Genomic DNA, 15,458 nt, shown 5'->3' on the forward strand with positions numbered 1-15,458 from the left:
ATTGAGTTGAGCAATATTGCATATTAAATTATTGTTGCAGTTAAAAGTTGAGTATGACATATTTTTCAAGGTAATGTGACAGGTCCATAAGTAAGGGATAATTGACAACAGGCAAACAATGCACACCCAATGTGGTAATGCAGGTTACAAGGCAGGTGTGCATTATTTTCAATTATTCCACGGGTCTGTTGAATGCTGTATTCTGATTGGCTGAGAAATGTTCCGTGGGTGTGCACTAATTTCCGACAACTGCACACCTAACCTGTCAAAAGTCTCAAGAAAAAGGCACCAGAGCAATGTTTGTGGTAACCGTGGTATAAGAGGAATAATTGACTACAGGCCATTGAATTATTTGAAAATAATGCACACCCGCGGTGTAACGGCACTCTGCTTTGCGTCGTGCCGCATTGCACCTTGGGTGTGCATCATTTTCTCATAACTCAACGGCCCGTCGTCAATTATTACTTACATAATTCAAAGGTCGGGAGTCAACTATTCCGCTTATACCACGGTTACCAGACATTACTAAAACATTGCTCTGGGGGTTATTTTAAAACATTTGACAGGTCAGGTGTGCGCTTATCAAAAATAATGCATACTTGTGGAACATTTCTTAACCAGAATAAAGCAAACACCCCGGTTTAAATACACCAAAGAAACCCATGGAATAACTATGGTACATTTTTAAAAGACAATAATACTCTTTTATCAGTAATATGGTACCTCCTATTTTGGGTTGTACTGTGTAAAGTAGCATGTCCAAATTGTAATTCTTAATCGTCAATAATATGATAAAGTCATGAAGTATACCACCACTTATTTTCATGTTTACTTTGTCTTTTACTCAAAATACAGTTCATGTGGCCAGATCAGACTGAAGGATTTACAGAAAGGGCAAATAAAGGGGTCACACACTCCACCCAGCGACAAGAGCCTGATGGGAAAAGAAAAAAAAATAACAAAACAGAGACGGATTCACAAACCGGCCATTTTAAAAACTCCAGTGTAATATAACTCACAGATGAAGGCTTTTTCTAGTACCCCAAATCAAATGTCCATGATCGATTTTTGTTTAACTTATTTTTTAAGTCCACTGTATGCTGTCCAGTGTTTTCAAGTCTTTTGTCTATCATTTCAGTCTCTGGATTTATTTGTCTGCTCAACATAGACAGTATTCCAGCACTCCTCTGAACTCCCTCTGTCCATGTTCGGTCAAAGAGGAGGGGCCAGTCCGCTGATGTTGATTGGCTGCTGCTGGAAGACTGGCAGGGAGTTGGAGCAGAGCTGTGCACCAGGAAGTGTCCATGCGCTGTTCCATCTATTATCCACACAGAAATCCTGTGAAATGAATCATATGTGAAGCATCTCAACATGTTTGTGGACTACAGAAAAGTGTTATAATGCATGTTTACAATCAGATGCCGCACTTCTGTAGGTACTTACAGTGAAAACCGGCACCGATCTGGCTATGTTTCAGATTCGGCTTCCTGTTCCACACCTGCTGCCTGGCGCATGCCTTTGATTGACAGGTACATCTCTTCTTCTGGGTCATAGTAATAAAACTTCCTCAGGTAGACAATGAGCGGTCTATGAGAGATAAGAAAAGTTAGGGTTGATAGATTTGTTGTGAGCAGATGAATATTTTATATTTTATATCCTAAATCAACTGTATAGCTATAGTATTCTATACTTTTAAGCGGTGTGCACATTTCCAGCGATGAGCAATGGCAGAGCAACGCAATCTCACTCATTCCAATGAAAGCTTGGTGACTTCCAGTGACACGAGTGACCTTTGCGGCAGAACATGGCCGTGTCCAGGAATTTGAAAAATATGAGTCGAATGCACACTTCAAAATCTATCTGTAAGTAGTATGTCATCTGGGTACTTTTGTTGCACAGCTGGACACGCCCACTTCCTGTCGCCAATGGTCACTGTCCCTCGTTTTGCAATTGCAATGATAAGATGGCGTTGCTCCGCCATTGCTAGATGCTGGCAGTGTGCATGCAGCTCAACAACCACAATGAAAGAGACGGGTGACACACATCGACAAAGTCACCGGTGGTGTGCCCGCTCGAAGCTTAATAAAACAAAATACCATATAGATAGTAATCTGTGATAAACTCAAAACCATAAAATAGAAAACTGAAACTATGTCAGGTACAAACAAATATGATGTCATCATAAAACAAAAATGAATTAATTTTAAAAGTAAAGAAAGAGTGAATCATACTTGGGAAGGGGCAACTCCTGAATGTGGTCTATGCGGACGAGTTGTCGGATGCAGAAACGGCACAAATGCTGGAGTGATTTCACATTGCTGAAGCGTGAGACTGGATAGAGCAGCTGCACAGGGGTTGGAGGCAGTCCTGAAACACATACCACAGCTTTCATTACTTTGATCTCTCACATCTAACTTTTAACCTGTTCCTGGGCATAACAAACAAAACCCTGCACATATTTTATCCACAAGTGTAAATTTAATAATTGTGACTGGCAATGATGAGCAGGACATATTTGCAGGGTCTCACCAGGTACACGTGAACGCAAGAAGTAGAGGAATTTCCCATTTTTAGAGTGCATGATGGCTCGCTCGATAAATTCGACCACAGAATGGCAGCGGTCCTCGAATTTAGGGTGGCACCATAAACTGAAGGTTCCTGTGAACATAGAAAAATATATTAAAGGTCACGTTCTTTCTGGTCCCATTTTTTAAAACTCTAGTTAGTGTGTAATGTTGCTATTATAGCATAAATAATACCTTTAAAATGATAAAGCTCAAAGTTCACTGCCAGGCGATATATTTTCAGAAATATAACAGAATTCGCCTTTTAAAACCTACAGCGAACGGCCAGATTGGACTACAGCCCTCTACTTCCTGCTTTAATGATGTCAGTAGAACAGTTTTTGACTGAACTCCGCCCACAGGAATACGTCAGTCGGCAGCTAAGCTAACGACAAGCTAAGCTAACAGCAAGCTAAGCTGCTATCGAATAACAACACACTAAACAAACGACACAATCAGAACTTGATACGTATTTCTGAAGGAGGGACTTCATAGAACAAGAAAGACATCAGCCCGTTTTGAGGACAGTTACACATAAGTAAATTGTATGAAAAATACTGTTTTTTTACACATGAAACATGAACACATGTTATATTGCGCATTGTAAAACACAATCAAAGCTTAAAAAATACAGAAAAAACGGGACCTTTAAAATTTTGCCTGTATAAAATGTAAGTGTGAATCCCCATTTGGCTCCCCAAGTATGTCTGTTTATGTAGCGTTCATATGATTTTTTTTACACACAAACAGGTTTGCTAAAGTAGTGATGTAAGCATAAGCATGAACAAGACACCATGCAACAACTGAGAGTAGATGTTGATGTAAAAAGAGTGGACAGGGGCGGCACAGTGGCTTGGTGGGTAGCACTGTTGCCTCACAGCAAGAAGGTCCCCAGTTTATGGCCTTTCTGTGTGGAGATTGCATGTTCTCCCTGTGTACAGCGTGGGTTTGCTCCGGATACTGACAAATAGCCCCTCCTCCAATGTATGTATGGATTAACTTGTGTATGGATTAACCAGTTCTCACCATGAATATAGCCATAGATGCTGGAATGGCATGAAGAATAAATAAACAAACAAAAGAGTGGACAAGAACCTAAAAACTTCACCTCTGTTCTATTATGAAACTGCGACTGTGCTGAACTTCAATTTTTGGGTGAACTATCCCTTTAATCTTAACACAAATTAATCAATACACATGGCCCCCGACCCAACCAAGGCTTAAACCGGCGACCTTCTTGCAATAGTGCACACTGTGCCACCCCCATTTAATATTCACTAGATGAGTGTGTGATTATCACATACAACCAAAGAGGGAGCAAAATGTTTGATATTTGATCTAAATCATTGTGCATATCGTATAAACCCTGCTTAAATTCTAAGATCAGATTTACTTCTGTCTGTCTAAACAAACTGTTACAAAATAATTGTGCGTTGTTGTACTTGTAATGCACGTGTGTGTTTACCTCTATAGTGCTCCATACGTGTGTGGTGCGTGACTCCCTGCGAGCGAAAGCTGAGGCTGAGGATGTACCGTGGGTCCGAACTGTCCCTCACCAAAAATGAGCCATCTGGCTTTCCTCTCAGCTTCATTTCAGCATCCTCCCAGTTCATTGGCCCCCAATACCAGCCACACTGTACACACACAAACACACAGTGACCTCTTAAAGGGATACTCAAATCAAATATCAAAATCACACCATGATTTACTCACCCTCAAGCAATCCGACATACATATGTCTATCATCTTTCAGACGAACACATTTGGAGTTATTTTAGTAAACATCCTTGCTCCTCAAAGCCTTTTAACGGTAGAAAACAGGCATCAAGGAACAACTTCTGACTTCAAACTGGGTGTGCCTCATACATATTGAAAAGTAAAGCCGCTGGCTCTTTGATCGCCCCCTGGTGGCTGGCTGCAGTACAAGTCATAAACCCCGCCCTCTCCATACAAACAAACAGCACTCGGCTCTAAATAAAAAAAATTTTACACTTCCAATAAAATATTCTGAAATATGATTTTGGTCCTTTAAGGTAGTTGTTTTCACACTGATATATGTTCAATTGTTCATTTTTGTTATAAGTTTCATTTTAGCTTGTAATTTGAGGGCGTGTTCTTATGATTGGCGTGGTTAAATTGGGTGCGCGAGCGTTTGGGCGGAAGTTTGATATCACGGCTCCGCCTCTGGCTCCACGGACAATTCCTTCTGCGCAAGCCCTGGCTCTAAACTTACATTTTACGTAACATGGCAGCACTCATGGTCGGACATTTTTGGCTTCAATTCATTACAATGGAAGAAAGCGACAAAGCATCGTCCATCTTTTTTTTACAGTCTATGCTTTAAACCCCAAAAAAGTGCCTACATCCCTCACAGAGGCAATCCACACGGCTCCAAAGAGCCAACAAAGGTCTTTGGCGGGTAATCAATACGATATCCATATTTCAATAATAACTAGCTTCCGGTAACTGCACCATCTTGGACTCAGCGTAGTGACCGTTCGTTGCCATGGGTACGTTGCGCAGTGACTCTCGTGAATTGCGTCCAGGATGCCATCGTTGCCGGAAGCAAGTTGTTATAGTTTATAAAGTTTAAAATATGGGTAATTTTCTTACAAAATCACATTGATTACCTGCAAAAGACCTTTATTAACCCTGTAGAGCTGTGTGGATTACTTCTGTGAAGGATGGATGCACTTTCTTGGGGTTTAAAGTCAGAAGGTGTTCCCTGTTTTCTCATATTATAAGCTTGGAAAGCAAGGATATTTACTAAAAAAACTCAAATGTGTTCGTCTGAAAGATTACGGACATGTGTATGTTGGATTGCTTGAGGGTGAGTAAATTTTTATATTTGGCTGGAGTATCGCTTTAACATTATTGAACAGCTACTTATAGAGAAAACATATGTGATTAACAACAAAAAGGTGCAGATGTCATTTAAACAGTGGCGGCTCGTGAGGGGTGCAAATTCAAAATAAGTGTTCGGATTGTCATGTGTGTTGCTCGTGTTTTCAAAATATGTGTCATGTGAACCATGTGCATCACGTGTTTTGTCAGGGTGGGTGCCTGCTGCACATGTGTCAAGACCGTTTATGATAAAAGAGACGCTCACGTTCACAAAATACACGCAAGACACTCACTTAACAGTAAACTCTGATTACACATGAGATTATGCGAGTATCTGGCAAACGTGAGCGTCTCTTTTGTCATGGACCCTTTGGACGCGTCTGCAGCAGGCACTTATTTTGACAAGACACGTGATGCACATAAGTTCACTTGACGTGCAGAACACATATTTTGAAATTACGAACCACACACATGATGGGCTACATACATGTTGTGACCAACTTTGCATCGTGCGCCCTCAAAAAAAGAAGTCACCGGCCGCCACTGCATTTAAATGCCCAGTGACACTATAATTATACAAATAAAAAAAAATTTTAGTTTTTACTTTTTACATAGGTGTTGGCCTCTTACCCGCTCCAGCTCTCTCAGGCTGGCAGTGAAGCTACTGGAATCGGCCCCTCTCAGCGGACACATAATCGGTGGTGGGGCCACTCTGGCAGGGGCGGGTGTCTCCATTGGTGATGGGGCCGAATGAGGAAGTGCCCGGAAGAAAGCATCTGAGACACAAACGAACCATATTTGTTAATTAATAACCTGTTTGGTTTAAAAATGACTTTTGACTAATAACCAGAAAATAAAACAGCTTGCATGTTCATTTTGCTTGTGCTATTGTTCCTCAATATAAATGTCACTTGGTTCGATACCTTATTAAATGCAATTACATTTATATTTTTAAAGTTTGAATAAAAGGGATAGTTCACCTAAAAATAAATATTCTGGCATCACTTACCCACATGTATGACTTTCTTCTATTAGATGAAACACAAAAGGAGATGTCAGACAAACTGACAGTGTTCACTTATTGTACGGAAAAAAAGAGAAGTGTGTTCCATGGAAGAAGCAAAGTCATACTGGGTTAAACCACACTAAAGTAAACGTCAGCAAAATTTCATTTTTGGGTGAACGATCCCTTAAAGTGTCCAAATACTTATTGGGGTAACTGTAAATTACAAATATAGCCTCATATATGCAAAATAAAACAATCTAACCATGATAATCCTCTATATCTCATACACGACATATACTGTTGTCGCCTAAAACATCTAGAAAAACAAGTAGAACACAGATTGTGTGCTGCGGTGTGATACCATCATGCCTACACTTCCTGTCTTAAAAAAAAAACATGCATCAGTCACACCGCCTTTTTCACCACCAAACAGCAAAGGGAACTGAAACAAAACTGTGCGGTCGGATGAAGCCTCCATTTAACAAAGCAACACATGTGTTAGGCGGCACGTATTGTCTTTGCCTTCCACAAATATATCACATTCACACTATTCAATTTCACACAGTGTTTCTAGGAGTAAAAATGCTTCTGAGGGCAGCGAGTCCACAAAGACGGACAGGTGGATTGAAGTCTGCTCTCAGAACCAGAAAGGCTCCCTAAAACACCAACACACAGCCCCCTCCACCGCACCCAAGTCTTACCATTGAGGCTGAGACTATGCTGGATGGTAGTGTGGAGAGGGGGAGGAGGAGGAAGAGGCAGAGGGAGAGACTGCAGGGATGCCCCCATTACGCTCACTAGGAAAGGCCCGGGTTGCGGCCCACCTATGTCGTCTGGAAGAGAGCAGGAGGGAGGTATCAGAGCAAGGAGAATAAGGAGATGGGATAGATAAAGCAAAGGAGTGGGTCACAATAGTAACAAGGGTCCATGCTAAACGCACCCAACAGTGCATTGTAGTGGCTTGAAGCTGACTACATTAAAAGTGTCAACAAAGCTCCATGTGTACTGTATGTTCAGACCAAACAGCTGTAAACTCAAGGCTTTACTTCATTAAAATAAGAATTGGTTTTAGAATAAACTCTTAATGCCTTTACACAGTGTTGCTACAATTGAAATTATAATCTGGCTTTTATCTAATGGTTGAATATTATATAAATATATACAGCTTATAACAAATAAATATTACTAGTATAAGTAAGAAATAATTGACAGCGGGCCGTTGAATTATTTAAAAATAATGCACACCCAATGTGGTAATGCCGTGTGAATTAATTTTAAATAATTCAAAGGACCGGAGTCAATATTATACCACAGTTACCACCACAGACATTGCTCTGGTGGTTATTTTAAGACATATTGCAGGTCAGGTGTACGTTTCTCAAAAAATAATGCATACCCGTGGAACATTTCTCAACCAATCAGAATAGAGCATTCAACAGCCCCGTGGTATAATATGAAATAAACTATTGCTTGTATAGACGGTTTCATTGGACGAACATGCGGTGACGCAAATACACATCTGGTCCGAACTTTACTTCGGGTTTTAGTTTATTTATTGGTCTGACTAGCTAAACTGAACTTTTGAACAAATACCTCGTCGAAAATAACAAATGTTTTAGTTTCCGAGGGAATCTACGTGTTGTTTATTTTGCTTGTTATATAAATAAACTACGTTTAAAGTACTTTGTTGTTATTTGTTCTTAGCAGGGTTTACCAGAAGTTGCGTGTTGACCACGAAAGCCGCTTGTTTATGTTGAAACCGTCTATAAAACACAGGCAACAGCACTATGAATAAAGAACCCCAGTGTTTATTAATAGTTTCCACTTAGTTTGAATAATTATCGGCATAAACAAGATGTCTGCCAAGTAATATAATTTATTATCTGCTGTAGGCTGTTTATGGTTGGCAAACAATGTAGCAACTATCTGAATCAATATAACATGTGTAGTCACAGATGTGCATTTGTGTCATTTATAGTCACATTGGCTTTGAATGTGGCTCATCCAATCAGAATTTACTTCACACTATCTGTTGTATAATTGCAAATAATGATTTTATTTAATGTGAAACATAAAGTTAAGATATGGATAAACTCTAAGATAGAGACAACAAAGATGAATGATAAACATGACTTCAATCACACACACACATGCTGCTAAAAAAATCATTTCTTCCAAACTGTGAAGAAATGAGGAGAGAATATTTTTAAGTAAAGACATGAACCAACTTTAAATCTTACCAGCACTGCAAAAAAAAAACCCCAAACAAACGACATGTTGCATTTTTAAATATGATAAAGATTTTTTCATCTTAAAGTGGGCGGCGCGAGATTAGCAAATCTTTGTTAACATCATAGTTCATTGTCTCATATTATAAAAGTTTATCTATCCAAAATCACCCACAGTTATCTTGAATCTAGCTTGCACTAAGAAAACTTGTGCAAATGAATTCACCGGACATCTCTTGTTCACATACAAATTGTGCACATATGGTGCACATCTAGTCCTGCTGGGTTGTTCATATTTTCAAGCTGGTAAATCGTGATTACGACGTCAGGTACGTTCAAGTCACTTTTGACTGTGCAAGATGGTGCACCTTCTTTGAAAAAATTACAGAAAAGTACAGCAAGATTTCCCACTCCTGTTTATGACTTTGTGGTGGTGTTCATGCACGTTCATCTCGATATAAATACAATATGATATACATACGAACTAACTTTAACACACTAATATTGCTCTTGATTTGTTGAAATAAGTGTCAATATTTCATGAGTAGGCCTACTGGTTAGTGATTGTTAAGTGTAAACATCAACAATAATAAATAAAGATATTTTGTATGAAGTCTATTGAGCCAGACAGCAGTTATTCAATAAAAAAAATTCATTTCCTAAACAAAAATCTCAAAGAACCAAAGTTAAAGGAAAACACCACCATTTTTCAATATTTTACTACTCCCCGTCTCGCTCGAACTTCCGTCAATATTACTGTGCCCGAGGTCAAAGTGCTGCAAACTAAGTGCTCTTCCGCCATACAATATAGTTCTCATTTTTTGCCCGATTAAAAAATCGCCACGTTTTATTTTGTCCCACCATACTTACTCGTGTAACTACTCATGTAACACTCTTTAAATAGGGAAAACATGGAAGTGTTTGGTGGTTTCTAAATTCATCCTTGTTTGGATCCTAAGGAATGAATGGGGCTAGGCTAAATGCTAACACATTCACGACACGCTGTACAAAGATTAAGTGCACGCATTGAAAAAAGTATTCATTTGTCTAAGTTGAGGTAAGAACATAGTAAAATATTGAAAAACAGTGGTGTTATCCTTTAAATACTTCACCTCAGACTTCATAGCCTTACCCTGCAAAAGGGTCACTCTCTGTCTGACATTGGCTACGTCCGAAATGTCTAAAATGCTGCTCTTGAAGGGAGCTTTTGAAGGCATGAAGGCACGTCCAAATTCAATGTTTGGTTTACTTCCTGTCTCCTGAGATACTCTCATGGCAATTCTATGTGTAGGCGTGTGCGGGGAATGTGATTGATCAAGCATGGTCGAGTTCGAAAAAATAAAAAGGGCGGCCAAGAAAGCAGCTGGAGCACAAATTTAGTGTAAATATCTTTTACCTTTTGATTGCATTTCTAACATGAAACTAGTATTGTGTTTTTTTATTGCAATTAGTAATCAAAAGGCGCTCTCTGTCTATATTTCAAACAGATTTCCATTACGCTGCCTATAAAGGCTGTCCGAATGGGATTCCCGGAGCTGCCTTTATGGCACCAAAGTCATTGCCTCACGAGGCAGCGAGGCATCAAGTCAGCTGCCTTAAATTTTGGACACAGACATTATTTACTTTTTAAATAGTTTTCCCATCCAAACTCTTTTTCAATATCAAAATGGCAGCCACATGAATCAACCCATGCCTGAATAATCAAACATAATGAATCATCTTCTTTCACCAACAAAGACAGCTTCATCACACAACATTCAGATGTAATACCCACATCTTTAGAACAGATGAACTTACACCCTTCACTTAAAATAAAACAGAACTTGCCCAACCACAACAAAACTTTACACAAAAACTCACTTTAAAGGCAGGATAGGCAGGAATTATCTAAAAAACTTTTTTACAAATTTATATACCAACACATAAGTAAAATGTAAGTACTCTGAAAAAGAGAGTATAAAACTCGAGTGTCTGTACACCTCTCACGACTGTTTTAAATACAGCTCATTATTTCCGTTCGGGACGAAACAAATGATTGGCTTGCGCGTCTATCACTCTCTCTCGCGACCATGGCACCACCCCTGTTGCTATGGGATCTGCCCACACATGCGCACACCCGATTGATTTGAACGTGCACGAGGCACTCTAGGAAGAGCAAAAGTATGGCAGAGAAAGAGCATTCAGAACTCACAGTACCTGCATATCCAGTCAGCGAAGGCAAACAAAGGAATAAACGAAGAAATCAAACGAGAGTAAATATCGCGTGGCTTTTCCTCGAGTCGACGATGCGGTAGCGGTATTGTCTCCGGACTGTAGTCCTCATCAGAGTCAACAATGCTTACATCACGGAAACTCTTCCATGCAAAACACTGGCTTAATAGTGAGTACTAGAAGGCATCCTATTTGGTTATATTCATAGTGATAAAGTTAGGTGTATTATTACATGTGATTGTGACATGATGTTACTACATGCAACGCGCTCCTTCCTCTCCGCTCGTCTGAGGTAAATCCTTCTCCCAGCAGAGCGGTCGACGTCACGCGTTCATGTGTTTTGGGGGCGTGGCTTTAGAAGAAACCCAGAAGGGAGGGGTTGGAGTGAATGGAAAAATGAGCTGTTTAAAACAGTCTACAGACACTCGATTTTTGTACTCTCTTTTTCAGAGTACTTGCATTTTGCTTGTGTGTTGGTATATAAAGACAGTTTAAACAAATTTGTAAAAAAGTTTTTTAGATAATTCCTGCCTATCCTGCCTTTAAGTGATACTTTAATTAACTTGATGCTAGAACGCAAACCAAGAAATGACAAAAAATTAATACTGAAGTAACTTTTGACAGATTTGCATTCATGATACAGATGTAATGCGGTCATGTGCGTTTCTGACTACATCCAAGTGTGGTTGAAGTGATCCAATCACAAAACCAATGGTGATCAAAGAATAATACCAGGTTTAAACAGGGTCATAGACTGTAAAAAGTAAAAGTTGGATCAACAGTTACTTCAGTTGGTAACAACCCCCAAAAATTAGTTGTTTCAACTTATATTTTTAAGTGAAAAAAACACTTTAAATTAAAAATTTAAGTTGAAATAACTTTTTCAAATTTGTAGGTGTTAGCAATTGAAGTAATTTTTTAGTTGATCCAACTTTTCACTTTTTACAGTGTACGGAAAAGAATCTAGAAGATAAAAGTGACAGTATCAAGGATATAGGGAGTATACCACGGAGGATAGGGAGGTTTTGATAGAAAGTGTTAAACAGATGGTGAAGTCAAAGGCAAAAAGGGAAAAAATAAAAGAAATGTGGGAGATCAAAGGAGGCTTGTGAACATCTGTAGTGGGGCTCACCTAGCAGACTGAGGCTCCGTCGAGGAGGAGGTGGAGGAGTGGGAGGATGAGGAGAGTTTCTCCCTCGCTGTGAGATGTCCACATCAACCAAAGACACAGTCTCTCCTAAAAGAAGAGAAATGATCATAAGGATGGCATTAACAACATTTCTTACAATAATGTCTCTTAATTCCTAAGATTGGACTAAAACGAGAGTAATCTCATCCAAATCTTGTGTCTGGGTTATTATATTTCATCATGCACTGTGTTAAGCTTATTAGCGATTTGTTTGTGCCATAATTTAATATATTGCAAGGATTCCATAAGCTTCCGCCCCGTTATCTTTCCTTAATCCTCCCTTTGCTATAAAATCTCACTTTACCTGTGAATAGAGGAGTAAAAGAGGCTGCAGAAAAAGCACTTTGTGCCCTTGTGAGTCGAGGTTGGCTGTGGAAAGACAATTATTATTGTAATTATTTAGTTTGAGAAATAAGTCCTGTTTATGTTCTGTGTCAAAGATTTCGACTTTAATTGCTATAAAGTTTATTACAGGTATTTGTAGACACATACACATAATACTGTAATATTACTGTTGTATATTATTGTCGGCTATTGTTACTCACCTCCCTGCGTCTTGTTCAGTACCGCTTGCACCTGACATGTCAACTAAACTGCCTGCTGAGGATATGGAGAACGTAACCGAAGGTCTCTTGTCCAAAATATTGTTAGAGCCACTGCAACTTTTAGTTCTGAAAAGTTTACTCAGGCGGATTTTAAGTGACCCCTTCCTGGATTTCCCTGGTACCTTTAGCGTCTTCTCTCCACTGCCCACCGCACAGGAGAGATGCGCACGGGACGCGCTCCTGTCCGGCCGGGCCTTTGGAGTGGATGCCTGGCTGGAACACGGAGTGTGCTGGTTCGGTTCAGCCTGGGTTGTAACGGACAGTGGTGAAAGGAGCTCGGGAGTCCGTTTGTCAGTGGTATTAGCCTGAGCCGTGGTGTTTACCGAATCTCGCAACAAACAACATAACCGTGATTCACTACACGCGGGCGCGCAAAGTCCCCCGGATACCCCCATGGCCTGCACCGCTGGGAAACACTTGAGCGCAAACGCACCCGGCATCGCGTTCACCACTTCACCCTGTCCCCCAACATTCTGTGATTCTGTCTTTTGACAGGCGTTGATGCCCAGGCCTTTCACCTCTTCTGACCCGAGGCCCTCCAGCACCAACAAAGCATCACTGGTCTCGGTTGGGTCCTCGCCCTGCCTGATTCCAGCTACCGCCGAACCGAGGACGCTTTGACACGAACAGTGCGGGAGCTCACCGTCTTTGAGCAAAAATTCGGTTACCGGAGTGACCCCCAGCTCTCCGAATTTCCTCGCCAGCTCTAATACAGGACCGTCGGGAAGCTGGAGCTGTCGCTGCGCCGCTGTGCAGCTCCAGCCAGGCTCTGTCATCGACACGGGGTTGCTTTTATCCACCACCGGCGGCCAGTCATTTTTGTCCGTGATCAAACGATGCCGGTGACACAGCTCGGCTCCCTCCGTGTTTGTAGCTTTGAGCTGTGGATGCAGGGTCCACGCTGAAGGATGCTGCGCGTCCACGGCGCCAAGCATGTTGTTATTGATGCTGCCGCTAGATTCGGATGCGAGGTCCTCAAAAGCCCTGACGGCGCGCTGATCGTCTGAATTATTTTCAGAAAACCCTTCAGAGTCTCTCGATATGTTTCTGAAGACCAGCAGCTGAGGCCCCATTCCCCCTCTGTGTGTGAGATCGTACCCGTGGGCCTCGGCTGAATGAAGCGGCGGAGGCGGTACAGACAGCGCAGGTCTGGTCGCCATCACTCCAGTGTCAGGTGCCTCCGGTCCGCTGGCTTGCGGAGCTTTGTTCATATGTCCGTGTCGGGCCATTTGACTCGGCGTGCATTCAAAGTTACCCTTAATACCCCCATGAGCCAAGACCTCCTGCACTGTCAGTGCGCTGCCCGACGACAGATTCCCATTCTCCTCATCCAAGCGGTCATCCTCGGCCGCGGAGACCAGGCGCATCAAGACAAAATCGGGAGACATATCTTGCGCGTCGTTCATTATTATTCCTCCTCAATAGACTGAAGGAATGAGCGATATCGGCGTTTCACATTGCTCCAGTCATGAGATATCGGTTGTGTGATGGTAACGGGGTTTAATCCTCTTGGTGTTAGTTAGCCCACTCACAGCTAGACAATTAGAAAATGTAAACTCTTATTTCAGCCGCTCCTTCAACATTGCGCACGGTGACCCCTGTTATTTCCAAATATCGGCGCCATTTAATGTCCGGCCCTAAAAAAAAAATCAACGGGTCTTTGTAGGGTCATACATAACGCTTCATTTCACGGTATCCTATAGGCGTCTGTAGTCACATTACCGTCTCTACGGCACACACCGAGGCCCCACCCGCGCGCTCACTTCCGCAAATGCGATGCGTTTCGCGTTTGGTCTTATCAGTGCCATTGCTGTCCACTTGGCTGCAGGCTATGTGTTGCCCCCTTTAGTGACGTGCACCGTGCTGTAATGTTTTTATTTTTTTGCGCGTCCTGCTGGTCACACAAATGTCATTTATCGCGTTGTTGTCAAAAATACGGTCAGCTGTTAAATTGCGGATTCGCATTTTGCCATGCAAAAATGAAATTCTCATTTGCAAATCGGACGCATTTGTTCGGCTCGTGATTATTTAACAAATGTTTAATAATTAGGGACACATGTCAAACTATAATATGTCATTTACAGGGCAAATAAAACCAGATTTCTCAATACTGTGAATTTTTAAACAATATATTACGTGGCATACTAGCTTACTTTAAATACCTGTTTGTATATTTGAATATACGCTAATAACATTATTTGCAAATAAACCTAGTTATTGTTTACATTCAGCCATTGTTCTATGGTCAAGACTTTTTTATATGCGCTATTTTTGTATTGTATTCTTGATGCAATTCCACTGATGGACCGAACGATGTCGCTGCATGCCAACTTTTACAAACATTGACAAGCCCACAGAGCCATTTAAAACCTACCATCTCATAACACTAAGAGTTTATGGACGTCATTATAGTTATGGCTTTGCACATACATTTAAAAGAAAATGTGTTTGAGAAATATGCTCTGACAATGAAATGCTTGAATGTACAAAATAAACAGAAAAACCCCAAATCACACATGAATAGTTTAGGTATGTTGAGTTTTGTGTGTATGTATATAGATACACATAAGCTAGAGTCTCTGCAGTCCTGAATGGGGGTGGGGTCCCACAGGAATGAGTGTTGAATCTCAGACTCCTGTTGCCATGGCACCAAAAACACGGATTCGCCTGCATTACCCAATATGACTGGATTTGTCTGAATCATCTCTCTCTCTCTCTCTCTCTCTCTCTCTCTCTCTCTCTCTCTCACACACACACACACACGCACACACACACGCGCGCGAGAGAGAGAAAGAGAGAGAGAGAGATTTG

The 15,458-nt window shown here is 41.0% G+C and overlaps 1 protein-coding gene across 2 annotated transcripts; it reads right to left on the reverse strand.

Annotated features, from left to right (window-relative positions):
* Positions 1–805: 805 nt before the first annotated feature.
* On the reverse strand, positions 806–15,388 carry socs7 (suppressor of cytokine signaling 7). 2 transcript variants are annotated; one of them, XM_055184565.2, is made up of 10 exons: positions 12,588–15,388; positions 12,347–12,411; positions 11,986–12,090; positions 7,116–7,247; positions 6,039–6,184; positions 4,030–4,198; positions 2,530–2,658; positions 2,232–2,367; positions 1,444–1,587; positions 806–1,338 (listed from the first exon to the last, which is right to left on the reverse strand). In XM_055184565.2, exons 1-9 carry the CDS (start codon positions 14,051–14,053, stop codon positions 1,467–1,469), a joined length of 2,469 nt encoding a protein of 822 aa, XP_055040540.2. In that variant the 5' UTR covers positions 14,054–15,388; the 3' UTR covers positions 806–1,338; positions 1,444–1,466. The 2 variants fall into 2 exon arrangements, with proteins under 2 accessions (XP_055040540.2, XP_055040541.2); XM_055184566.2 differs by lacking the exon at positions 7,116–7,247.
* Between the last annotated feature and the right edge of the window lie 70 nt (positions 15,389–15,458).

The sequence above is a fragment of the Misgurnus anguillicaudatus genome, chromosome 14 (genome assembly GCF_027580225.2).
Source record: "Misgurnus anguillicaudatus chromosome 14, ASM2758022v2, whole genome shotgun sequence".
Classification (NCBI taxonomy): domain Eukaryota; kingdom Metazoa; phylum Chordata; class Actinopteri; order Cypriniformes; family Cobitidae; genus Misgurnus; species Misgurnus anguillicaudatus.